Below are 27,535 nucleotides of genomic sequence, written 5' to 3'. Positions count from 1 at the left end.
AGGGTAAGGTTTCGTGCGAATGTGTGGAATAAATATTTTATGGACAAGAAAGTGGGATTCTAGCAGCACTTTTTAGACAAAATAGATGTTTTTCAGGTATATTACATTAAGAAATTATCAAACTCCGGGGTATTGTTGTTCTATAAGCCTTTTTATTAAGGAAAATTTTGCTATTATTAGAAGTCACGTGAAGCCGTGGCGGTGATGCACGTCTTTGTGTTAGACACGCTTTTATCTGTATGCAATATTAAATAACAGTTTACGTTTATCAGTGGTTTTGGTAATTTATTAAACTAAATTTTCTTCAAAAAGTTGAATTTCCCGAGATATTACTTATATTCTTCCTTAACATACCCACGAAGTTTCATTAGATTTTACTCAGTACGAGGGCCGTTGAAAAATTACGCGGGCTGTGCTATTATTTACTCTTATAGACGTCATATAGTTATGAAATTTCACAGAAATATGTATCCTAAAAATTCTAATAAATTTTGAGCAAAATTTCTGTATTTTAAAAAAATTCTACGAAAATTATCGGTATGTTGATATCGCTAATGGGTAGGTACGGAGCACGAGAACAAACTGAAGCAAAAGCATGCGGAATCCAAAATTTAACACATTAATTTTCAATATTTCGCAATGTTTTTCTACAACTTTCTCAAATGTATCTTTAAATTGTTTTATTATTATGTATTTAAATTTCTGACATGATATTTGAAGTAGTAACAGAAATATAGTAATTTTTCGCTGATGCGATACCCATGATAACTCCTGTAAAAACGACGTCTCCTGGATTGACGGCGCACCACACTTTTGTTAAATTATGTGTTATGTTCGAGATATCGCCAACCTATATCCAAAATTTGCATAATAAAACACATAGTAAACTACCTAGGGTATTCGTGACATTCATCCACAAATAACAAAATTAAATTTTAGACCGTTTAGACCTCCGTAAAAAGGCTATACGGGAGGGCGGGAAGAAGATTATCGACGAAACTTTATCTGGACTGTAAAGAACGTGATTGAGAGTCACAATTATTAAACTATATCTCATAAATAACTGACGTTCTTGGTATAAAAAAAAGAATTTTCTTTACTTGTTTAATAGATGTTAAGCTCGACAAGAAATGGCGTTTGGATGTTGAGTAGATAAATAAACTCAAACTATACAAGTAATCTTGGGAAAATGTTGAGAAAATGATAGCTCAATCAAAACATTTTTATAATGCCTGTGACGTCGAAGATTTTGCTGCTCCTCGACTCAATGATTTATAGGTATGACCATATCAGTTAAGATTATTTCATATAATATGTGACATTTTGCCCGATTATGTTGTCAAATATTTTTTCTGTGCAACAAGTCCGCGTAATTTTTGAACGGCCCTCATTGTATAAGAGGAGTTGCGTATAAGATATAAAGCGTAACACACGGACGGACAGACGGACGCACGGAAATCCTGATGACTATATACCCTCCCGCTTTTCAAGTGGAGGGTATTACAACATTTGGAATACAGAAATTAAATTCTTTCCAACAAGAAGCGATATATGCTTTAACGGACAGACGTGGTGTGTTCATAGGAACAAAAGCTGGTTTACGTGGTTTACACGTTGCGGACCGAAAACCCTTGGCTAGCGAAGATGATAGACGAGAGAACAATCGTGTTTTATTACCTAGGAAAAGAAAGGTAAATCTCTGGTGATTATATTTTCTTAATTACAAAATAAAAAAAAAAAATCAAAACCACTTAATTATGAAAGTCATATTTTATCGGGACTCAGTTTCCGAGATTAGAATTCTGATATTAACGTTAAAATGTTCAAAAATTCAAAAAGTAAAAAAAAAAAGCATCAAAATACTAATTTATGTACGTATAATTGTGTTTCAGAAATATCCTCCGGGTGTTCTAAGTACCATGTTCGCCACTCTGGCTTTGGACCCTTTACAAGTAATTATGATATAGTATTACAATGTTAATGTACATGTCAAGTTTCATAAACATATGCTGACATTGTAGTATAGATATAAAGTTAAATCACGAGTGTATACTAAAGTGTCAATAATAATAATAAAATTATTTTTTTAAAACTGAAAATGACTAAATAGACACATAAAGTCTATTTGGTATTTATATCTATACATTGTTTTCAATAACAAAAACAAACAGATATACATCTAAAACGTAACAGACACACCGAAGAAATCAACATCCATTTTGTTAAAAGAGCTGGCACAATTCAAAGATTGACAATATCCATGTATTTTGGAGACCAGATCTTCATACAATCTATTGAAATTCCCATGGGTACCAATCTTTGCAGACCTAGTATTTGTATTCAGGAAACTCTTGTTGTGACCTTATATCGATACGATATATGCAGTGAACTTGAAGTAAACGATATCACAGAGTCTAATACATCATTCTGTTTTATTATAGGATTATTAAGAACAGAATTTTTTAAAAAAATTTCGATGTGAAATCTCTTGACATTTAACTTACAATCAAAATAAAAGTGCGATGCACTCTAATATTAAGTTTGTGAAAAAAAAAACAAGAGTGTTGTTTAATTAGTGTTAATTTAATGTTTAATTCTTTTAATTCAAATTACCAGTAAGAATTTTTAAAATTATTTAAATTATTTCTCTTTGAGGCTTCATACAAACCGTTAAGCTATTTCTGTACGGCTTAGGAATACTTTATACAGCGAAGGAACCGCGAAGGAACGAAATGGAGATGAAATTCGAAAGAGTTCAACTTAAATTGTCAAAACAATAAATAAATAAATAAACTTATAAACACTTACCGAATGCTGATAACCTGGTAAGTCAAGAAATATCGTAATTACGCAGCGCTGTTAAGGCTTACTAAATCAACAGAAAATAGAAGTGCAAAAACGGGAATGGTTTTTAAAACTGAACTTATTTTTTTTTCATTCAGTTGTTTTATTACCACAGAACTTAAATACTTATAGAAATAGGATAGTATAACTTACTCTGTACTGTATGACGTTTGGTCACATCGATGGACAGTCACGTGATGAATGCATAGTACCTGTACGGAATGTAGGTCATTAACAAATTTCAATATCGCAAGGGCAAACCCTATTTTAAATTAAAATTCAAGCTATTAATTGTGTCTGTATACTTTGTACTTTCTGGAAAGTGTTGCTGCTTTGAATAGAATTCGCGTTTTGATAGTTAAAATTTCAGGTAAATAGGCCCATGTCGAAATATGTTTAACTTTTACCAAATATTTTGTGTACTTGCAAAGTCACGCTCTTCATTTAACGAGAGCAGCAGCACTTTTCAAGTTAAAGAAAAAAAAATTGTTAAGATTTATTTAGTGTATGCCCTTGCGAAAGAACAATTTAATGAGGCACATCGATGTTAAATATACTTAACCTGAACATAAAAATACGACAAAATTATTTAAACACATTCTCCCGATAGTTAATGAATAATCGCACTCAAATTTAAATGATATTCTGTTTTATAATTAAACAAAGTTGTCATTGTTAAAAAAATCCTCAATCTGTCTCTCACAGCACATGAAGTACGTCATTTCTACCAAAATGACGTCATGATTGACAAGTTCAACGAGATCAGTTATTTGTTTATAACCTGCTTTATGGGATTTAACTAGCGATTTTTTTAATGCATTGATAAGTTTTATTGTTGTTTATTATGCTAATACAATTTAAAGTTGAAAATTATTTCATTTTCTGGTATTATGAGAAATACATTAAAGTCATATTTTTGTGTGACGTCACAATAATTTTTTCCGTATAAATTAGGCCCGTCTCCTTTTTTCAGCCTTAACAATGCTCCGTACGAGTTACTTCATACATGTAATAGTTCGTCCTTGACCATGGCCATGTCCAGGGACGTAGCAACAGGGGGGGCCAGGGGGGGGGGTGGCAGGGGGGGCCTGGCGCCCTCACTTTTTTTCCCATTATAACCTTTACTATAGTAAATGTTCATTGAAAGGTTGGTTGCCCCCCCCCCACTTTTTACCATAGCATAGTGATATCAAGGATTGTAGGGGAAAAATTGGAAGTGATAGTAAGTTGGCTTTGAAAAAGCCATAACCCCCCCCCCCCCCCCCCCCCCCCCCCAACCCGGTTTTTCCACTTTCCTCAATTTTTTTTAATTTAAATTTAAACAGTTTATTTTTTTTTTTTTTTTTTGCTTGTTAACTTTTTCAGGTAAGTGAAAAAAAAAATTCTCTGGTTGGCCCCCCCACTTTCAAAAACGATGCTACGTGCCTGCTGATGTTGACATTAACGACAACGCTCAGAGAGAAAGTTACAGACTGACGATGATTTGCACTGGCTTGTTCAATGATTGAGGAAGAATAAAGAAAGTAATAATATGAATTTGATGATAATTAGGCAAGAGTTTGAAGTACGTTTCTTTTCCCTATCATAACGATCCAAATAGTCCGAAATATCTAACGTTTTTAAGAATTTGATATTTGATATGTTTGGTTCCTGGCATGTAAAATCGTTAAAGAAGCCTGGAGAACGTCAGATTTTTCAGACTACGATACAAACTGATTTGATTTGCTTCATATTTTGTACGTCGAGAATATGACATCAGCGATTTTTAAAATTCACACCAATGATCTGACAATGGCATGGACATTTTCATGGCGACCGTCAGCTGGTCAGTCCTGTGTGTCGCCAGTTTTCTTTTATCTAATTAAATTTGAAGTTTCTTGTTTTCATACTTTAGCAAAAACAGACCAGAACTAAATGCTTTCATTGTTTATACGATAACCTAGAAGCTTGGTCAAGAAAAGAGTTCAGATTGAAAAATTTATCGATGTGTAAACGTTTTCTTAAACTTGTTCTCGTTCAATCAAAACACAGGGAGTCAATTAATAAAATGATTGGAAATATATTTGGATATTTTGCTAGAAAAGGACGTTAATGATTATTTATCTAACAACCATGTTTTATGCTAAACTTGGTAATTTTACCTTTTTAATCGTCATCTTCACTTACTTATGTATCAATATACATTCATCACCTGTATATGGTGGTTTATATGGGAGGCGGGGGTTTCATTTAGTGAGCTCATTGCTCACAATACCTGTAGTTTTTTTTTAATGCTTCCCATTTAAAATATCATGTTAAAATAAAAAAAAAAAGCTTCAAGGCAGTGATTCGGACAAGTCTGTAATTTGTTAATAATGGATAATATTTTGAAATGGACTAATAATTGAACCCCAATATTTGTGAAATTTTCAAAGTTTTTTTTTAATATTATAGTTGTGCATTTGAAACTACATTGAACTGAAATTAAACATGCATCGAACAATTAATGTCCATTGTATATATAAGTACATTTATCAATGATCGTGTCTTGTTTAGACTCTCTGGAGATCTTAATCGTGATATTAGGTGCTCAATAAGTTACTGTACCTTTGTCTGGGATCTCCCTAGTAGTTATCTTCGTCATTAATAAATGACAATATTCAAAGTATGTTTTGTAGTGTTTTAAGGAGGTAAAAAATAAATAAAGCTGCAGGACTAACATTGAACTGTCTTTCACTCATTCTTTACAGTTCATGCATTTGGCTTGCATAAGATGAATTGAGGACATAAAATCAGTTCCATTTTCATACAGAATCCAAATTACTGCTGTTTTTTTTATGGAATCAAAAATTAAAAAAAATGTTTTTATAGATATTTGATGACTGAACGTTGACTCGATCAATGTATTTCTACAACCAAGAAGATGATACCCAAGAAACAAAGGCATCATGTGGCATATGATTAGCATCATAAAGCCTTTCTACATCCGTAATGGCATAAATATGCAACTATAGAATTGAATAAATATTTTTAAGCCATCTTACGTTCATTTTAACCCTGGAACAGATAAATCAAGTTAAGGTAGACAGGCATTCGGAGAAATAGTCATGATTTTTATACATACTTTTATAAGAAAATCTTATTTCTCTATACCCGTATTATTTTTTTTCCTTTTATTATTCTACAGTGGCTGGAACGTTATTGTTGACAAACCAATCGTGTAGAATCGTTCGTGTATCGTGAGTGATCGTTCGTTTAACGTGCAAGATCGTTCGTGTATCAGACTCAATCGTGTGCGTTTTTAATCGTGCGGGATCGTGCGTTTAGAATCGTGTAAATTTCGTTTTGTAAGTTTTTATCGGAATGTTATTTGTAAAATAAGCATTTCCCATATTTGTTTTTCTTCATTTATTAATTAAAATCCAAATAAAATGAAAAAGCGCAATTTACATAATAAAATGCAGAACGAACTAATTATCGCCCGTAAACAAGCAATATAGTAAGTCGTACAATATTAAGTCATCGTCAAATAGCGCGATCAATATTGTGATAAACTGTACTTAGATCTTTAACGCCTTTTTTGAAAAATATGATTTTAATTATTATTTACTTCTTTTTGTCTTCAAGATAATCTTGAAATCAATTCATTGAAAATATTTTTTTTTTTTTTTTTTACAAAGAAATAAACATTTCTCAATGCTAACATAACTAATTAGTCGACAAATATACATGGACACGGCATGATTTTCGGGAGTTCAGATTATATGTGTTTATCTCTTGAACCTTTTTGTAATTAATTAATTTTAAATTTCTGCAAATAAAAAAGTTGAATAATTGGCAAGTTTATCAGACATTGAATCATTGGAAACATAAGGATAAAATTCTTATTATAATTTAAGTCATTCCATGCTGCAATTTTTATTCAATCGTATCCCCCTTTCTGCATATCATGATATCCAATTCAATCAAATTATACGACCCACAGACATGTACATCGTCTAATAGAAAGAACAAAATCCGGATTTTTTTTTTATATCGGAGAATTACCTTAGAAATAATTATTTTTAATCTAAAATATTAAGTTTTGCATAATTATATTTAGTTTCAGAAATATCATTTTCCGTTTTTTTTTTATTCAAAGTCTATGAAATAATATTGATAATTCTTTGAAATCTTAAATAAGTATTAAGCTGTATTTCGTTTTGAAAATATTGATTCCTAAATATTTTGAACTATTTTGAGTGAAGAATCGTGCGTTTGCGTTAACAATCGTGTAAGATCGTGTAACGTGTAGAATCGTGAACGTGAAAGATCGTTCGTGTAACAGGTTTAATCGTGCGTTAATCGTGCGGAATCGTTCGTGTAACGTGATCGTTCGTGTAAGTTGTCAACAATAACGTTCCAGCTACTGTAAGACTTCCAAAAACCTTGAATTCTATAAAGATGGATAAAATGAAAATTGTTGCAGGAGAAAAAAAAATCAATTTCAAGCTTCATTTTGATGGATTTCAACATTAATGTTTGGAGTTATCCTTCCTGGCTGAGAATCGGATATCCTTAAATGCGCTGAAAGCTACAACGCCTTTTTTGTCCTAAACATCTATAAAAACTGTTATAAAAATGTTCTCAAGTGATAATCCTTTCATTCCAGAACTCATTTGTATTTTTACGTAGCAATGTTAAGGCAAGAAAAAAGGGGCGGGGCCTAATTTATACGGGAAAAGTTAATTGTGACGTCACACTAAAAATATGACTTTTATGCATTCCTCATATTACTCGAAAACTAAATAATTTGCAACTTTAAACTGTATTGGCATAATAAACAACAATAAAACTTATCAATACATTAACAAAAGTCGCAAGTCGCTAGTTAAATTCCATACAGTTGGTTTTAAACAAATCACTGATCTCGATGAACTTGTCAATCATGACGTCATTTTGGTAAAAATTACGTATTTCATGTGCTGTTAGAGGCAGATTTGGGAATTTTTTAACAATGAAAAATACGTTTAATGATAAAACAGAATATTATTTACAGGTTTTTAATAGGCTAATAATACCAATGTATATCATTTGTTAAGTGCGATTATTCATTAACTATTGAGAGAATGTATTTAGATAATTCTGTCGTGTTTTTATGTCCAGGTTAGGTATATTTTACATCGAGGTGCCTCATTAAATCGCTCCTTCGCCAGGGCATACACTAAATAAATCTTGACCATGTTTTGAATATAAATAGAGGATATGTTTCTTAACTTGAAAAGTGCTGCTGCTTTCTTTAAATCGAGAGCATGAATGTATTTAGATAATTCTGTCGTGTTTTTATGTCCAGGTTAGGTATATTTTACATTGAGGTGCCTCATTAAATCGCTCTTTGGCAAGGGCATACACTAAATAAATCTTGACCATGTTTTGAGTATTTTGAGTATAAATAGAGGATATGTTTCTTAACTTGAAAAGTGCTGCTGCTTTCTTTGAATCGAGAGCACGACTTTATAAGTACACAAACTATTTGGTAAAAGTCAAACATATTTCGACATTGGCCTATTTACTTGAAATTTTAAGTATTAAAACGCGGAATCTATTCAAAGCAGCAGCACTTTCCAGAAAGTAAAAAATATGCCGAAACAATTAATAGCTTGAATTTTTGATTTCAACTAGGGTGTGCCCTTACGATATTGAAATCTGTTATTGACTTTCATTCCGTGTACCTACAATGTATTCACCACGTGACTGTCCATCTATGGGACTAAACTCCATACAGTACAGAGTAGGTTGTACTATGCTATTCAAGTTCTCTGATAATAGAACACCTGAATAAAAATAAATTCAGTTTTAAAAACAATGCCCTTTTTTGCACTTCTGTTTTCCGTTGATTTCTCGTAGTAAGCCTTAACAGTGCTGCGTATTTATTATTGAAAGAGTCTGCAAATTTAACAGTTTTCTAATTTTTAGAAATTAGAATGTCTACATGAAAAAGAAGAAGACTTAAAGGATCTTTCATAACATATTTACTTAAAACTTGCTTACATGTAGAAAAATATGAAATAGAACTAATTTCTTTGCCCTGCCTACACTACAAATATGGATAGTAAATCCAACGTCTTTTCGCAAGACATGAAAAAAAAAACTTTAAGAAAGTTTGTATAATCATTTGTTCAATAGGTGCGTGTAAATTCAATAGTGGTCACACGTTTTAAAACCATTTTGATTGATTTTGTCCTCTATCAAATAATTAATTCGTTAGTACGGATGCGTTAAGATCTTTCACTTGTTGTATTATATATTTTTTATTGTTATTGTTATTTATTTTTATTATTAAATTTTATTGTCTTATCAACATTTAGTCTAATATGACTTGATAAGACAATAAAATATAAGACGATATACAAAATATAACACAAGTGTAGATACTTTACGCTTCCATACATCAGTAATCATTATTATATCTCTCATTTGAAAAGCGGGAGTGTAAATAATAAACGGGATGTCCGTCTGTCTGTACGTCAGTCTGTTACGCTTTGGGGTACCAATCTCTTATCCGCAACTTGTGAACCAATGACACGGAAAAAGTCTTTTCTAAGAGTTTATTTAACAGTACTGTAGTGAAATTATCAAAGAATACAAACAATGTTCGTAAAGTGGTTTAGAGCAAAGATATCGAAGATCGCCGTAGATCATATTAATAATGTACAATACATAAATGGCTTGCGATCGTATAGTGCCTCGCGATCCCTCCTAGAACGTTGCTCCGAGGAGCCTGGCTCTGAGAAGTCGGCCCAGATGAGAGCGAGAGAGTAAGCTAGAGTAAAGAATGTCTGATAAAGTTAGAACGCATTTTTATAATGTACAATACATAATGCTCATTTACATATATGATAAACAAGTTATTCAATAAATGGGTCTAAATCCTGGAAATTCGACAAAACAATTTATAATCTAAATATGAGTTTTTGTAAACTGGTGGTCAGTGTCCTTGTATTAGGCAAAAGTTAGTATAACTTTAATGTAAACTTTGATAATGTTTAGTTGTTGTTCCTGGATTGATGTCCGTAGATAGATAAACATCCTGGTATGTTATAGTCTTTAATCCGATTAACTTGTTTATTTACTTTTACGGAAAAGTCTTTCACTTCTGTATCCTTCTTGAATTAGGGGTCAATGCACTCGATTATAAGTGGTTATATACACATTGTAGAAGGTGCTTTCTCTGATCGCTACAGAATGAAAAATATACCCAGGGGTAAGAATGATCTAAGTAAATTAAAGTTTGATTACTCAGCTGCATTTCTGAAAAAAATATTTATATTATGTTAGCCACAGTTAACCCAAGTTAACTGGAATACATATAAATTACATAATAAATGATAATGTAAACTTTGGCTATAATAATTTGATACACGAATAGTGTTTCCATTTAACTAAAGAAAATTACATTTCAAAAAGAAAAAAAAGATAAGAAATCGGATTTTAGTGCATTTTGATGCTATTTATATAGTTTTCACACAGTGTTACATGAAAACTATTAAATCTGCTGTATTAAGAATTCCTTTTTAATGTCTGCATGATAATACAGAATACATATACATGTACATGATGTAGTTTAAACCTCTTTTATTTATTCTTTATAGTGCTACGTAATTTTATTAGACTTATCTTTTTGATTTATATACATGTACATGTAAAGCAGTATATAGATACTTGTTAATATCGAAATTTTGCAAATGGACGCATTTAAATATAGAAGTTTGGCAAAAATTCAGAAGAAAAAAACATGATTGTATTTTTTTTATTCATAAAAAGTTTACATAAATGTGAAAGAAAAACATTAGTAATTGTTGTTATTTTCCATTTTATGTGCTACATGTATATTGTACATTACATGTAACGTTTTCATTAACTTAACAAACTAATACAAGTCATTAATTAATTGTTACTAGTCAATATTATATAACTTTGTGAAATCCGGTAATCTGATTGGTCAATACGAAGTAATTACTTTTAAATAACGACCGCTGAAAGCGAATAATGACTCACACGAGCTGCCTCGTTTTCTCTTTCGCTTTAGACAAACATGGAAGTTCGCAAGTTTGCAAGTTGTAGGTGAGAAAAATTTAAAAGATATAGTGAAGAACTCAGAGGCTGAGAATACAAAACAATTTACAAGGATTTCTGTGAACATTTTTCGGGAATACTTAGCACATACCATTTCTTGGTTGAATAGACTTATCCACCCGGTGAGCAGAGTTTTGACGCTGTTTACGCGATTACGGAGACTAAAGAAAATAAAGACAAGCATGCCATGTGTAATTGTATCTTATCGTAGAAGACATAGGTATTTATATTTTGTCAGTGCATATAATTTCTTCTGCAAGTGTAAAAGAGTGCGATTCTCAATCTTGGGGAGGGGGTACTCCGTGTTATTCGGAGATAGGTATCTTGCGTTATTATCATGATATGGGTTACAATTTATTGGCAAAACAAGTTCTTTGAGTAACATTCAATAAATTCTGAAATATCTACATTCAACTTATTCATGGTTAATACTATCTCTGTAAACATTAAGAAGATATACATTGTACTAATAAATATGGAAAAATATTATTTATATAATATAATAAATATGGACTCAATGCACGGTCAATAATTATGCATTTATAATGACCCAGGGTGACAGATATTGACCTCAGATACATGGAGTATATCGCCTTCGTTCGATATACTCCATGTATCTTCGGTCAACATCTGTCACCCTAGGTCATTATAGATGCATATTGCCTACATTGAGTCCATATTTGTATAGTAAAAAATTGTAAAGGAATTAATACTATTATATCTATATTCATATATTAAGAAAAAAACACATACAGATTATAATGCACATAAATATGAATTGAGTCTAAGTCAGGAAATTAAAGAAAAGCAAATTATCAATTCTAAAATTCATATTTTTGCCTGCTTTAGGTGATGCTATTATCATCAACAATGTAAATTATGGAGGTTCGAATAAACGAAAAGGAAGTGATTCAGACGCAGGTAATATTATGAATTCAATTTGATATTAATTCTTAAGCATACATATTCTCAAAATAAATATATCATATGAAAAATTTGTGAAGTTTTTCTTACCTATGTGCTAGTGTGACTGAATGAGAGGGGATACACTTTTACAGAGGCAGATCTCACCTTTTTTTAAAGGTCCCAGTTTTCCGATGTTCACGCTTTGTATTGTTTATATGGACTTTTCAGCATGGTCTTTGTTGGATATACTCGTATTCTCATTTATTTCTTTGTATTATATAACTTCAAGAAGCGATTAAAAAGTTAAACAAACTGAAAACCTTTATTAAACAAAACCTGAAAATTTAAAACCTTGCTAACTTGAGGGCCACAGACCTAAGACGATGAAAATAACACATGTTTATTTGCTTGGCATTTTAAAACTAAAGTGTAAGTCTAAAATTTAATTTTTTTTCTGAAAAAGAAAACTTCTCTATAGGATAAAGGTAACGAATGAACTTGAGATGAAAGTGAGAGAGTAGAGAGGTAAACATATTTATATTATGTACATACATTTCTTCAATTGCCGAATTCCAGCGAATTTAGCGAAATCTCATTCTAGCCTTTCCATTATTTCTCACTTTGATTTTTGAAGAAATATGATCATGAGAAAATGTACTTTACCTTTGAATTGATATACGAAATGAAAATGTATATTGGATAAAATAAGAGAAAAGACAAAAGACAGCGTCAGCAACAACCATCGTCCATGCCGCAAAACTGCTTTTTTACAGACGGCATTATTATGATGTTTTCTTTCTTTTGTTTTTTTTTTAGAGAAACTTACAAAGATATTCCACGACGTTTATTTTAATATTTCAATGAAAAGAGACTTGGAGTCCCATGAAATATTTGATGTAATACGAGAAATGTCATCAAGGGACCATAGTGAGTCTGATGCATTTGTATGCTGCATATTAGCCCATGGCTCAGAGAATGCTGTTTATGGAATAGATCGGAAGGAGATACAAATTCGTGATGTTATCAACCTATTCATAGGCACTCATTGCAAAAGTTTGGCTGGAAAACCCAAGCTGTTTTTAGTTCAAGCTTGTCAGGGTGATGATGATCATATCAGTAAGTTCATAATTCAGGTAAAGAACCAAACAATGATAGTTCCCCCGGACGACTTGCTCTTCAGCCCCCCCCCCCCCCCAACACACACAGTAAGGAAGAGTCTCGCCCTAGAGTCATTCCCCAAAAATATAGGAAGAGTAAACTAGCTAAGACGGAAGTCTCATTTTCGAACCTTACTTCGCAGTACAGTTAAGGTGCGCAATGGAAATATCGACTAAATTTTGTATTTAAAATGTATTCGTAATCGGGATGGCGATTATTTTAAGTAAATAATTTATATAGGATAATTGTAATTATGAATAATAACTACATATTGAGGACGATTATATTCTATATTTAAACTAGTAACGTGATACGGCAGTCACGCGATTGTAGCACATTGACATGCAGTATTGATGTTACATATAAATATCACTAGTGCAAGGACATAACCAAGTTAAATTTCCAAATTTAGTATATAAATATTTTCAACACGCATTCTAGTTTCTAAAAGGTGCTGCGATCCTGTCTAAATTCTGCAATTTCACTTATAAAATTATATCTGTATGACCGAATACTATATTTTTTGCTGCTCAGCGACATAAAATATTGATATCATTAAATTGTTTTTAAGATTTCATCAGAATCGCAGCACTTTTCAGATACCTTGATAGTTCTAGAGTTGAAATGTAAATGCTTACTTTGATCCATAGAGTGTATGCCCTTGCACTAGATCGATTTATTAAGACCCCTCACATTACCCTCCGAGGTACTTGCATACAAATATACGGCAGTGTCAATTAAATACGTAATGTACAGAACATATATTAATAAAATAGTGAAGAAGACATTAAATTCAAGTTATTGGCCTATAGAATATCTGTAAATAATATTTTATTTAATTAGAGATTACATTTTTTGTTGAGAAAATATTACATGATCTGTCTCTCACTGTATACAAACTACGTCACGTTGTAAGAAATGACGTCATATTGAAAAGTGTAATGCGATCAGTGACTTCTTGATAACTTGCTATGTGGGATTTAACTAACCACAAAACAGCACGCTGTAGTAAGTTTTTATGTAGTTTGCTGATTTCTTACTGGTTAAATTAGCTAATCAATTCATTTGTGGTATTTTAAAAAAAATGTTGTATGTCATATATTGTGTATGATGTCATAGTCAAGTTTTCCCATACAATTTAAGCTCCGCCTCCTTTTTGTAACCTTAACTGTGTTGCGTTCCCAAAATGATTTGCTGTAGAGTGATAGGTTCCGTTTGGGGAGATCCCACTCCAGTGCCATGTTTCCAAATTGAGGCCTTGCTTTTGATTAAATTACATTCTATCCATCAAGGTAAAGTCTAAATTTGACATCTATTAAACAGAAAAAAAACTTATGCTGTCTTTTTAACTATTATTTCATACAATATTAAACTTATGAGGACGGTGTATACTTCTCTAAATCAAACAGAATACTGCTACAAATTTCATTGTCAAAAATATCGACCATAAACGATTGATTGATTGTATTTTGTTTAACGTCCCTCTCGAGAATACCTATGTTTACGTCTTAGGTATGACGCGGCGCCGCGATCGATAATCGAACCCGGGCCTGCCGATCACGAAGCGAACGCTCCACCACTAGGCTACCGTGACCGGTCGACCATAAACGAAAAAAAAGTGTTACATACAGAGGTTAATTAGCTATTCTGACGGATGTAAGTACAGCTAGACAGTTTTATTCTACTCTCTGTGAAAGCGTAGGTAATTAATGTACTGCAGTGGTGAAGGTTTGACATCTCAATTTCATGCACATCTATGGTGTGAATATAGAACTAATGAACTTTTTAAGAGTAGAGCTGACTTTTACAGTTGACAGCTTACTTTTACACTAGAACAATGTAGGGAAGCTCTTTCAAGATATAAATTTTTAGCTCAAAATTTAATTCAACCAAATAACGTGTTATTTCAAAGTGTCAATAAGTTGTCCCTAAAGAAAACGACAGCAACCCTATCCTCAACTTCCCGGCTTCCATGCTAGTGCACTTAATAACATAAGAACATAAGTGGCAATACCATTGACCACTTGAAAGGTGTTCTTATCTATAAGCAACTCCGTACCTCCCTACATGATGCAAGTTTAAATTTCAAGTAAACCGTCAACTGTGAAAGTCAGTACTTCTTTTAAAAGTCCAATAAAGGACATTTTCGCTGGGAAAACTTCTACAAAACTATCTATTATGGATACAAAGTATGGAAAACATAGAAAATCTACATGGAAAACAAGTGCAATTATGGAATAAATGATAAAACTAACTGTTAACTTTCAAATGGCGTATATTGTTACAGCCCAAGCAGTATGCACGTTTACGTAACATTAACGAAAGAAACACACTTTTTTTCAAATAAATGCATACCACTTGCACATAAAGTTTTTCAAAATCACATGACCGGAAGTGAATTTAACAAAGATATTTGACTTAGCTCTGGACATTTGCAGTTTAATAAACATGTATAGAATTCGATTCAATTTTTTTTCTGTAAAAATATTTATTCGAATGTAAAATACTAAAATTATGTTGTTTTCCTCTTAAAACTGGAAGTTCTCGTTTTCGTTTCGGATGAGAATGACATATTTCAAAACTACTAATTAGATACAATAAAATGATAAAAAAAGATTAAAAACGAAAAGTTGAAGGACTTTCTATGATGGGTCATTTTGTCCACCTTAAAATCAACATTTTAGAATGATATTCATAATTGATTCTTTTTTGTAGAATATATTTCATTGAAGAGAATTCTAATACTATTTTATATATTAATATGCACGTAGAGGGTTGAAATAGTATGAGAAATTATGCTATGTTTGCAACATAACCAAACAAGACAAAGATAGGCTTTTTTCTTGACTTGTTTTTCTATTGGGAAATCTTTAGTAAAAATATTAAATTTGTTCTACTTTGCAGTGAATATTTCCTGAAAAAAGGACAAAATAAGCAGTTTTATATATCATATGATAAAATTGCGCGAAACTTAAACTTTAAAATGTCATTTTTCTATAAAAAAAATGGCATTTGATCAAATTGAAAATTACCAATACGGACAAATGTTAAACCATGCAAATTAATACTTTATATAAAAAGATTTGGATATTCATTTTGAAGGGCAATTTTAGACACATCATATCTAGCTCTTTTCTATTTCTATTATCATTTCCTGTTACGAACAGAAGTGACGCCTGTAGTATTTATCCCTTTATCTTTTACCTGCTTATTAAAAATTATTACTCGTATAAGTTTGGTTTCTTATTCCCTTACCCTCTCTGAGATCTCGCTATGATAACCTCTCATTTTGAGCACAATAAATAACGTCACCGGAAGTAATTTTTTTTTCTTGCAAATTAAAATTATGTTGTTTTTGTCTCATAACCGGAATTTTCAGTCTTTGTTTCCGGTGGAACTAACATATTTCGAAACAACTAATGAAATGCAAAAATGTGAAAATGTGATAAAAAAAAAATAGAAAATTCGATTTTTCCATGGGCAGGGAAGAATAAAAGTGCATTTAAACTATAATAAATAAAATTCAGTAATAGTTAGAAGTGCCCCACCTCATAAGAACATCTAACCCTTGGTCCACATATTTCAACATTTTGGAAAATGCAGCACAGTTAAGATTAAAATAAGGAGGCGAGGCCTAATTTGTACTTCGAATGTTTACTATGACGTCACACATAATATAAGGTCTTTAAAATACCATAAAATGAAATTATTTGCTTTTTTAAACCGCTGGATAGCTGAATACTACATACAAACTTTCTATTACATGCAGTTTTGTCGTTTGTTAAATCCCACACACCAGTATATAAACGATTCATCGATCGCAATGCACTTGTCAATGTGACGGCATCTCGCAAAAAATGACACAGTTTGTACTCAGTGAGATGCCGTTCAAGTCATATTTTGTACAATGAAAAATATCTTTTATTAGGGATTTTCGACTTTTGTCGAAAAGACCTATTGTTTTCGTCTTTTTTATTATTATTATTCTGAACACTTTTCTGTCAAAGATTTAAGAATAACCTTTCAAGATGTACATCATATATTATAACCATCTTAAAGAAAATGCAAATGTCTCTTGCGTGTAATGTTTTGGTTTTCCGGATACGTCACTTCCTGTTTCTACCGAAGGAAAACTGAAATTACTAAAGAAGCCGAAAAAATTTTAATTTTAGTGTCTAGACTCTCAAATTTATGATATGAATTCTAAGAGACCTTATCTAATAAATAAGTGCGCGTACGTAACTTTTTACCACAGATACTTTACAAGATACAAGACTTCAAACATCGAAAAAAGGGGAATGAAATTTTTTAAAGTCACAATTAAAAAATTATTCTGAGCATTGAAATATGTTTGAACTATTCAGTAGAGCATATCATGAAAGTTTCACATCAATCAGAGCAGAACTTCCGGTTTTATAGTCTTTGAAAATTGTCTATGGGAATTCTATGTTAATTTGAAATTACGCATGGCAAGTTTTCTCTTAAAGTAGTGAAAATTTTCTTGTGAAATTTTCAGTTTAGAATGACCTTGAATAATGTTCCTACCTGAAAATACTCGGAAAATTAAAATCAGGAAAATTAGGGGTTTTAAGGGGCAAACATTAAAAACAGACCTTTGCCTGTTATTTCTTTTATTTCTCAATGAATTTTCAAACAGTTTTCAGATTTGAGTTAAGCATAAAAAGCACAATTTAAAAAATATGGTCAGTGGGGTCACTTTTTGACCCCTTATAGGAGTTTTAGAGACCTGAATTATTCTATTTTTAAGTATTTAAAAAAAAAATTTGCAGGAGTTATCTCCCTCTACCCACCTGTTTGGAACCTTATATGCTATCTATGTTTCAAGTTTGGTATGCATCTGAAAAGTACTTCCGGTTTTCTCAGTCCCTTAAAATAGCCTATGGAGATTTCTACGTTGAAATTAAAATCATGTTTGTTCCATTATATCAAGAAGTGGGCAAGCAATTCCCGTGAAATTTAATATAAATATTGCTTCAAGCATTGTAAGGGTAGGGTAAGGTCATGAAAAGAAAAAATCCCTAAAAAAGAAAGGATTTTAGGGGTTAGTACAGAAAACAGCTTTTTCTCTGTATCTTTTTAAATTATCAATCAATTTTCAAACTAATTTTGGTATTATATCAAACATAAAGAGTACAGGTTAAAAATTATGGGCCGTGGGGTCAATTTTTAACCCCTTATAGGAGTTTTAGTGGATTGAAAAACAGTACATTTTCGTATGTGTTTAATAATCACGAAAGAGTTATGTCTCTTTGAGTAGACGCTGATGTACAAAGAGAAATGTTATGTTTCCAACAAGTATTGATCTCAAAAGAACTTTTGCGATATTGTGTTATATGATTTTTTTTTACTGTGTAATATTAATTTTGCTTTTAAGATTCTTTATTTTAAGGGATCGAAAAGCCCTCCGTTTTTGTAGAACGACAAAAAGATATAGTTCTCAAATGAAATACTATTTGCAATTAAATTAAAGGCCGTTAACTTGGATGCGATGTCTGTTTTAGTTTTTTATTTATAAACTGTCCGTTACTTCTCCAGAAAAGTGATACCGTCGTGTGTTTGTACGCACATTCATTGAAAAAATACGCAGCACAGTTAAGGTTAGAACAAGGAGGCGGGGCCTAATTTGTACGGGAAAACTTAAGTATGACATCATACAAAAATACGTCATACAAAACTTTTTTAAAATACCACAAAATGAGGTGATTTGCTAATTTAACCTGTAATAAATCATAAAACTACATAAAAAATTACTACAGCAACCTGTTTTGTTCTTAGTTAAATCCCACATAACAAGTTATAAAGAAGTCACTGATCGATTTTCACTTGTCACTGTGACGTCATTTCGTAAAACGTGACGTAGTTTCTATGAAGTGAGAGGCAGATCAAGTAATATATTTCCAACGAAAAATATATACTATAATTAAATGAAATATTATTTATAGATATTCTATAAGCCATTAACTCGGATTCATACATTTTCTGTATATTACATATTTAATTGACACGGCCGTACAGTCGTATGCAAAAACACCGGAGGGTAACGTTAGGGGTCTTAATAAATCGACCTAGTGCAAGGGCATACCCTCATAGGATCATAGTAAGCTTTTAAAATTCAACTCTAGAAGTATTAAGGTATCTGAAAAGTGATGCGATCCTGATGAAATCTTAACAATAATTTAATTATAGCAATATTTCAGGCCGTTGACCGGCAAAAAATACAGCATTCGGTCATACAAATATAATTTTAACAATGAAATTGCAGAATTTAGATAGGATCGCAGCACTTTTCAGAAACTACAATGCGTGTTGAAAAAAATTATATACTAAACTTGGAATTTTAAGTTGGTTATGCCCTTGCACTAGTGGCATTTATAGGTAACACCAATACTTCAAGTAAATGTGTTAAAATCCCGTGACCGCCGCATCACGTGACAAGTCTAAATATAAAATCTAATCGTCCTCAGTATATAGTTATTAACCATGATTACAATTATCCGATATAAATAATGTATTAAAAATAATCGCCATCCCCATTATGTATACATTTTTCATTTAAGGAATGAATTTAATGGCTACCCATTTTATACGGTGTAAACTGGGTTGGGACAGTTTACGCTTTATAAACCGCGAAGCGGTTTATAAAAAAAGCGTAAACTGTTCCAACCAAGTTTATACCGTATTAATGGGTAGCTATTGAATTCATTGCTTATAATTTAATTTTCATTAATTTGATGTAAGAAAAAAAGGAGATTGTTCTAACAAAATGACTTCAATTTGTACAAAATTTGAACGTAACGTTAGGCGGATTGATAAGTTTTTGACGAATTTCATTTTATACGATATAAAATAATTTTTTATCCAATCTAATACAGCGTTACAACCAGAATTAAATTATTACAAAACAGTGTTGATATTTCCATTGTGCACCTTAACTGTACTGCGTAATGGAAGGGCTCTAATAAATCGATTTATTGCAAGGGCATAGCCTCAATGTATCATGTCAAGTTTTTACAAATAAACTCAAGAAGCATTAAAATATTTGAAAAGTGCTGCGAACCTCGTGACCTCGTGCAAATAAATTAATTATAGCTATATTCAATGTAGCTGACCAGCTAAATATTCAACCTACCGTCCAACAAACTAAATTTTAGCAATTTAGAAAAAAAAAATCTACTGTAAACGCATTACATTTGGCTGTGTATTTTTTTAGCGCCTTTAGCGGAAAGAGACGTTCGCTAATTCAAAAACAACGCTAAATGTCTTGCACATATACTCATGTTTACGATGATTGATTGATTATATATTGTTTAACGTCCCTTTCGAGAATTTTTCACTCAAATGGAGACGCCACCACTTGCCGGTGGAGAGCTGCAAATTTTGTCCTATACTCGGCACTCAGGGCCATTGAACAGGGAGGGATTTTTTTTCGTGCTAGCACCTACTGCGACACGGGACCTCGGTTTAAACGGTCTCATCCGAATGACCGGTTTCCACGTCCCACAGTGGGATTCCAACCCGCGACGTAAGGATTGACTCCTTACTTCGCGACTCTAGAGCAGACGCTCTACTCATGTATACGAAAAGAAAGAAAAGCGCCAAATCAAATCTACGCTAACCTGTTCAAAATCAATTTCTGCCAAATATCGTACACGCCAAATATAATACATTTACAGTATTTAAGTTCACAAACTACATGTAGTGTTGAAAAGGATTATAATTTAAACTTTAATTTTAACTTGGTTATGCCCTTGCAATATTGGAATTTATAGTCAACCTCTAAACTGCAAGTGTAATTGCTAAAATTATTTGACATCGACATTAGGTATCAAGTCTTAATAAAAAAAAAATCTAAATGTTTCCAACTTGTAGATTTAAACCACATTACATTTTTTATATCAGTTAAGTCCTAAAAGAATCGCCCATCTGAATAAAGTATTTTGTTATTTATCTTAAGAAAAAATCGCCGATATTTGTAACCTTACATTGTTTAACTGTGCTGCGAAGGGTTATGATTTATAAAAAGAGGCAGATTTCAAAACAATTTTTTTTCTGAATATGATAAAAGTCCCCGCCCTTTATGGTACCCCTGACCCAGATAGTTTATTTTGGAAGAGACACGCTTCTTCATCATAGCAATATTTGCAGTTAGCTTATTTAAAACCAAGGTGCAAATAAGATGAGGTTCAGAGTAGTAATGCGTTTCCATTTTATAGACAATAAAGCCCTACTCTTCCACCTGAACCATTAACCGAGAGCCCGAAAATTAACAATTTTTGAAGAAACATCACTTCTCATCATAACTTTACATGAACTTTTTTGTATAATCCCAAGGAGCAGAAGGGAAGATTTACAAAGAATTACTGCATTTTCACTATTTAATCTATATAGTCCCTCCTTATCACTAGAACCCATGAACATGGGACTGCATGTTTATATTCTGGTAAATTTCTCAATGCTTACTACAATCGGACAAACAGATTGACAGTGACAGTGACAATGACGGACGAAAACAGATAGTAACAAATCACCTTAGTAAAATAGTGACCTAAAATTAGTTATCAATATAACTACGTATACTATTTCAACATATATTTTCTTTGAACATGTTTAAAGAACATTTGAAATTTACTACAGTGGTGCGAAGTCAACGGGACTATGTAGCTGATGGGATTAAATATGTACCTAACGAAGCTGACATGTTGTTAGCTCTCTCAACAATGCCCGGCTATTACTCATATAGGAATGAGATTCTCGGTAGCTGGTTTATCCAATCGTTCGTCAAACACTTCGCTGAAAACTACAAAAAGTAAGTTATCTATTGAACGATTAAATAGATAAAAAGTAGAAAGCACTTGGGTATAGATGAGGTAATTAAGATTTATTTGTTCCTTTTGAGAAGTCATATTCTTAACTTTGATGAATTATGCTTTACTGGATAAATTCAAATATTACTGAAAGAACTTTATTCGGTAATAATTTAATTTAAGTTGTAACACGTCATTTGATTGGATAAATGGTTTTATCCATTTTGTAAAACATAACTTACCTACGTCACAATGAGTTATGTCAAAAGATTTTTACTCCGCTGGACGTTAACTTTTAAAATATGCTATATTTGAAGCCTTTTTCCGAAGGAAAAAAGCGGAAAAAAATTGACTCATTGTCTACATTGAAATTACATTATGAAGAATGAAGCTTATTTAAACTTATGTTATACGATATAACATAACTTTTTGGCAATTCACGCATTTTTATAAACCGCTTTGCGGTTTATAAAGCGTAAACTGCCCCAAGTTATGTTATATCTTATAACATAAGTTGAAATAAGCTTCATTCCTTAAATAACCAATATTTGACCCCAAAATCAAACTTTGATAGAAAAATATTTTATAATGTTCTTAAACAGGGTGATTTATCCTGACTTCAAAGCACTGAATGTTTTCCATAAGGAATGACGTCATATGTTTGAAATAACATAACGAAAATGACGTAAATTTAAAATTGCCATGATTTCTACAGAAAAATGTAAATATTACGTCGAGCTAAAGTCACCGAGCGCAGGTCTGATCAGGCTCAATATTTTCATAAAATTTGTAAATGTGGAATGATAATATCAATGAAATATGTAAATATTGTTCTTGAGCAAACTTGCGCTGTATACATTCTAATGCTACGCAGTACAGATTAGCAGTGGATTTAATTGCAGTAACCACACAATCTTTTAAGAAAATAGGGATAAAATAAGAGACAAGGCATTGCTTCTCCATTTTTCGAGAATATTAGGACATTATTTCGGAAAATAGCAGAAAACTGAGACGATTTGCACCAGCTCCGTAGATCCATCACCGCACTGTAATTCCAGGCCAGGTATGTATATGCATATGTAGGTACATCGTGTAGATCTACAATATGTAGACATGCTTTTGTTAACCTAAAAAACCCGAGTGTGTTCATGTTCATTTAAATGTATTAGCGCAGTCAGTGAAAAACTGTAATTATGCAGTGCCTTGTGTGTACCCCCCCCTACAAAGTTCCACACTTTTTAGAATTATTAAAAATTAATTGCACTACAAATGTACTGAGTTCCTGTCAATTAGCTCATTTTCTTTGAGAAAATATGTGTAATAATGGAGATCATCAGTAACACAAATTTAAACTAATAAAAATTAAATGAGATGTTTTCATTGTTTCAGTCAATGATTCACTAGTGACTAGGCCTAAACAAACAATGATGTATTTTGACATACAAATATGCTACACAATTTAAAAAAAAAAAAATATGTATAATTGTGTTGAAAACATAAAAGCCCCACTTCAGATCCATGGTTGTAATTTTCTAGAATTTCTAAATTAATTAAAAAAAAATATTCATTTTTTGTTAAATTAGATGACTGTAAATTAAAAATATTTATATAATACTACTACGATATATTTATATAATACTTTTATCATTGTAGCTGTCAAGAGTTTCAGGCTTAAAGAATGAATAAATAAAAAAATGCATCTTTTCTCCACAGGGTATGTATACTTCTAAAGCATTTCACATTTTTAAAGTTTGCATGTGCTTACATATTATTTTTTTTTATTTTGGTAAAGGAGAAACTAGAAAATATTCTATCAATAACTATTGTAAATGTCAGAGGTTTCACTTTCCCAGAGAAGTTTTGTAACACATTTTTTTTCATTTATATGAATAGCATTGCTGCATAAATTCACTACCATATACAATGTAGCAAAGGTTGTTTTGTCAAATGTAATGCCATTTTATTATACAATGTATATTTAGTAATCTCATAGCATATAACTGCATATATATTGTGTTGTAGGCCTAGCTATTCCCAGATGATGGACAAATGGATTCATACAGGCAGCAAGTTAATCCATCATTTAAGGAAAATGGTATGCTCAATATTAGCTATAAACCATACAAAGTTTTGATGATAAAACTAACGGAAGAATTGAAAACATGTATATAAATTCTATGTTAAATGTTTCAATGCATTTTTTTAATTCATCTTTTTTGAAACACAAATTACTTTCAATGATAGTATTTCCTGATTTTCTCATATTTTCAGAATTCATTTTTTACACAAGAACATGAAGTGATGGATTTTTACCTGCCCAGCATTCCTACAGTCTGTCATTGGATTTGAAAAGAAATGTTTATTAAATAAATTTTCTAGATAAATAATAATTTGACTTTTTCATATATTTACTGTACAGATGTTGAAAATACCATTAAGATTTGAAAATCTTAACTTTCTTACTATTTTGTGTGGAGGGTACTAATGATCATCAAGATCTTATTTCCAGCATGTGCATTTTGTTCATTTATTTTTTATAATATTACCAAAAACAGGAGACTATAGATCCCCCTTATTTATTCAAAATAGGATAGGGGACCACCATTTGTTCTGAGGGAAGGGGGAGGGGAGCAGGCGAGTTTTTCTAAGTCAGATTTTTTTTCATTTTAATGTCAATGAAGGACAAATTAATATTTATTTCCGATCAATGAGATGAAGGACAGATTATTTATTTATTTTCCTCTTCATTGAAAATCCTACATGCAAAAAAAAGAAAAATGTTAAAAAAAAAGAAAAAAAAAAAAAAGAAAACTCTGATTCGTGGGAGGGGGAGATCAGTGATCTGCAATTATTTATTATTAAAATCTGCCAGTCCCTCAGCCTCAAAATAAAATAGCTGCCCCCTTAATAGATACAGGAGTATACCCCAATTCTTTCTAATTAGTACCTTAAACTTATAACTTAGTTTATATCCCTTAATTAACAGTAAGCGGTCTGATTGAAAGCGATCATACTATAGTAGAACATGACATCGTATGCAGAAAGAAAAAAAAAATATTAACACAAGTGTGTGTACAATAGGCGTCGGAAGCAAAATGAAAGGGGGCTGGTTGAAAGGGGGGGGGGCTAAGCCAAAATAAAAGGTAAATTCCAATGCTTACTATAATTTGCAAATTAGTAGGGAGGCTAAGCCCCCCCCATCCCCCAACCCCACCCTGGTTCCGACGCCTATGCGTACAGTAGTGAGAGAGGGGAATAGACATCTAATTAATTATTAATGAAGACTATATTTTGATTAACCATTTGTGTTCTACATAGATATATCGGCAATATTTATACCTATTTGTGTGTAATACTACGTGTATAAATACGCATCATTGAGGAAATGCGGGAGGTTTGAAGGACAATAAATGTATACAATGTATGGAGAACGAATACACAGAAAAGAAAGAAATGTCAAGGATTTTATGGATACCGTTTGGTTAAGTAGAAAAAAAGAGTCCATCCCTGTCCGCATGTATATTTATTTAAAATTTATTAGGTAAACAAACTATATATCAAGTACTCAAGAGTTATCTCCCATGCTTGGTCAGTGATGCGTTTGAAAACTATAATTAGATTGACTCTTCCAACATTTCAATTTTTAATCAAAAAGTGCGAGGGCAAGGCGACAATCTAAAAAGTAGGTTTTTATTTTAAATTATTTATTTTATTGTATAGTTTTCAAAAAGTGATGCTCATTTCTTTGTAATCCTTTAGTTAATTTATAATTCGTGATGGAATTAGGAAAATATCCTATTTTTCATACATTACTGTCTGTTTTAGCTGAATTACTAATAAATATCGGAAAACTAACTGAATGAGCATCACTTTTGAGAAAGTATAGATACATAGAGACAACATAAAACATTGTGCAGTTAATTTTTTTGTTTGTCTTGCCCTTGCACTTTTTGGTTAGATTTGACATTTTATTTTTTGACCTAAAATCGGAGCCCACGTGACTTCAGGGGGTCACATGATGACAAAAAATACCGATGTGAAAAGCGATGGACATACTCTTCAAGATCACAAATAGCTATTTTAACTAGAGTGTCTTGCTGAAAAATAAAACTGTTAAACAGTATATGTATCGTATTCCGTGAGTTTTTATAGAAAATGTTGCCTTAACTGTTCTGCGTAAAATCGTTGAAATTCTGTCCATTTTGTCCTCTTTCTGAAAATAATGTAAAATCGGGCTAGTTTGTGATGTCATAAAAACAAAAATTGTCAATAAACTACTTGAAACTACTATATATTCTGTAAATTTATATTTCTTATACAATTTATAAAATTCAGCAAATTTCAAGAAATTTTCAAAAATTTGACTTTGAGGGGGCAAAGATATGCAGTATACCGCATATAGTTCTTTGCAATGCATAACTCATATCCAACATAAATAAAAAAAAAAGATATTTGAAATTACGTACAACTTTACGTTTTCTTCATATCAATTAAAACTGGATGTGAAAATATATGTTAAAAATATGTTTCACAAAAAAAGCACTTAAACTATCAGCATTGCAGACATAATTTTTCATGAGATTTTCTTTCTTTCAGTACACACCTTTTGGACATCCTTACTTTGGTATCGAGTGAGGTATCAGAACGTGGACAAATGCCACTTGTAATCAGTACCTTGCGCAAACATCTGTACTTTTGACTTGAAAAATGTGACTGATTTTCAAATGGTGTATTCCAAGAAAGAAAAAAAAGACATTAATTCAAATGTATTTTATTTACACATGATTACGTGATTAATAAGGAAATATAGCTTTTGTTAACAGATTTTAATTAAGCTTAGCATAAATTACGATGCAAAAGGTCTGTCTTTTCTGTAAAAAGATGTTATCATATTTATATTACGCATGCCAATCGAATACAGAATTGATAATCGGTTAACTGCGAGGTTTTAGGACATTCAGACGGATAAACCGGTTAACTGTATCAAAATACTGTAAGTTTATCTGATAATGTACATATTTTATTCTTCTCATATACAGGAACCCCTGTTCTAGATATTAAATCTATAAATTTCTATTAAATCTTGATATTTAATAAAACACTAATGTGTATATATTTAATTTCAGTTTCAGTAAAGACTAAAAAATGCAAAACCACAAGTCCTACTTAACAAATCATTTGTAATCATATCATTATATATATTGAAAATCATTATCATTTTTAAGCAGATTTCACATACGTTCTTTCTGTGCGACCATTGTGAATGAAAGTGAGATACAAGTAGATGTATTTGGACATAATTTTTTTAAGAGGATCGTTTACAATAGACAGTATAATGAAATTAATTTTTATTTATTAAAATAAATTCAGTAAGTGGCCCTTTGTTATTTCTTATTTCCAATTACTTTAACTAATACATTAATAAAATACGTAGAAATTCCACAAACTTTTGAATCAACCCTCGTGATTTATAAATCTTTATTATCTAAAGCTGATTTGGCAATATTTCAGTCATATCTCAGCAGTACTATAGAAAGTCTATAGCAAAAGAATATTTAAGAAAAAACATAATTTTTCTTACATGATGAACCTAATCAAATGATAGTTCTTTTTCACAAATAAATGCAAGTTTGGCATTACAGGTATCATAATCCAAAAGTCCGTCTAGGCAAAATATGGCACAATGTGTAAAAGGAAAGTTATTGGAC

The 27,535-nt window shown here is 31.5% G+C and overlaps 1 protein-coding gene across 1 annotated transcript; it reads left to right on the top strand.

Moving 5' to 3' along the window:
- The first annotated feature begins 1,897 nt into the window (after positions 1–1,897).
- On the top strand, positions 1,898–26,546 carry LOC134273962 (caspase-8-like). Its single transcript, XM_062756191.1, has 6 exons — positions 1,898–1,952; positions 10,022–10,066; positions 11,788–11,859; positions 12,661–12,960; positions 21,658–21,829; positions 26,424–26,546. Exons 2-6 carry the CDS (start codon positions 10,048–10,050, stop codon positions 26,524–26,526), a joined length of 666 nt encoding a protein of 221 aa, XP_062612175.1. The 5' UTR covers positions 1,898–1,952; positions 10,022–10,047; the 3' UTR covers positions 26,527–26,546.
- Positions 26,547–27,535: the final 989 nt, after the last annotated feature.

Source organism: Saccostrea cucullata, unplaced genomic scaffold (assembly GCF_032062105.1).
Source record: "Saccostrea cucullata isolate Sc308-1 unplaced genomic scaffold, CSIRO_AGI_Scuc_v1 ctg202, whole genome shotgun sequence".
Taxonomy (NCBI): domain Eukaryota; kingdom Metazoa; phylum Mollusca; class Bivalvia; order Ostreida; family Ostreidae; genus Saccostrea; species Saccostrea cuccullata.
This window is presented reverse-complemented; position numbering and strand designations above follow the sequence as displayed.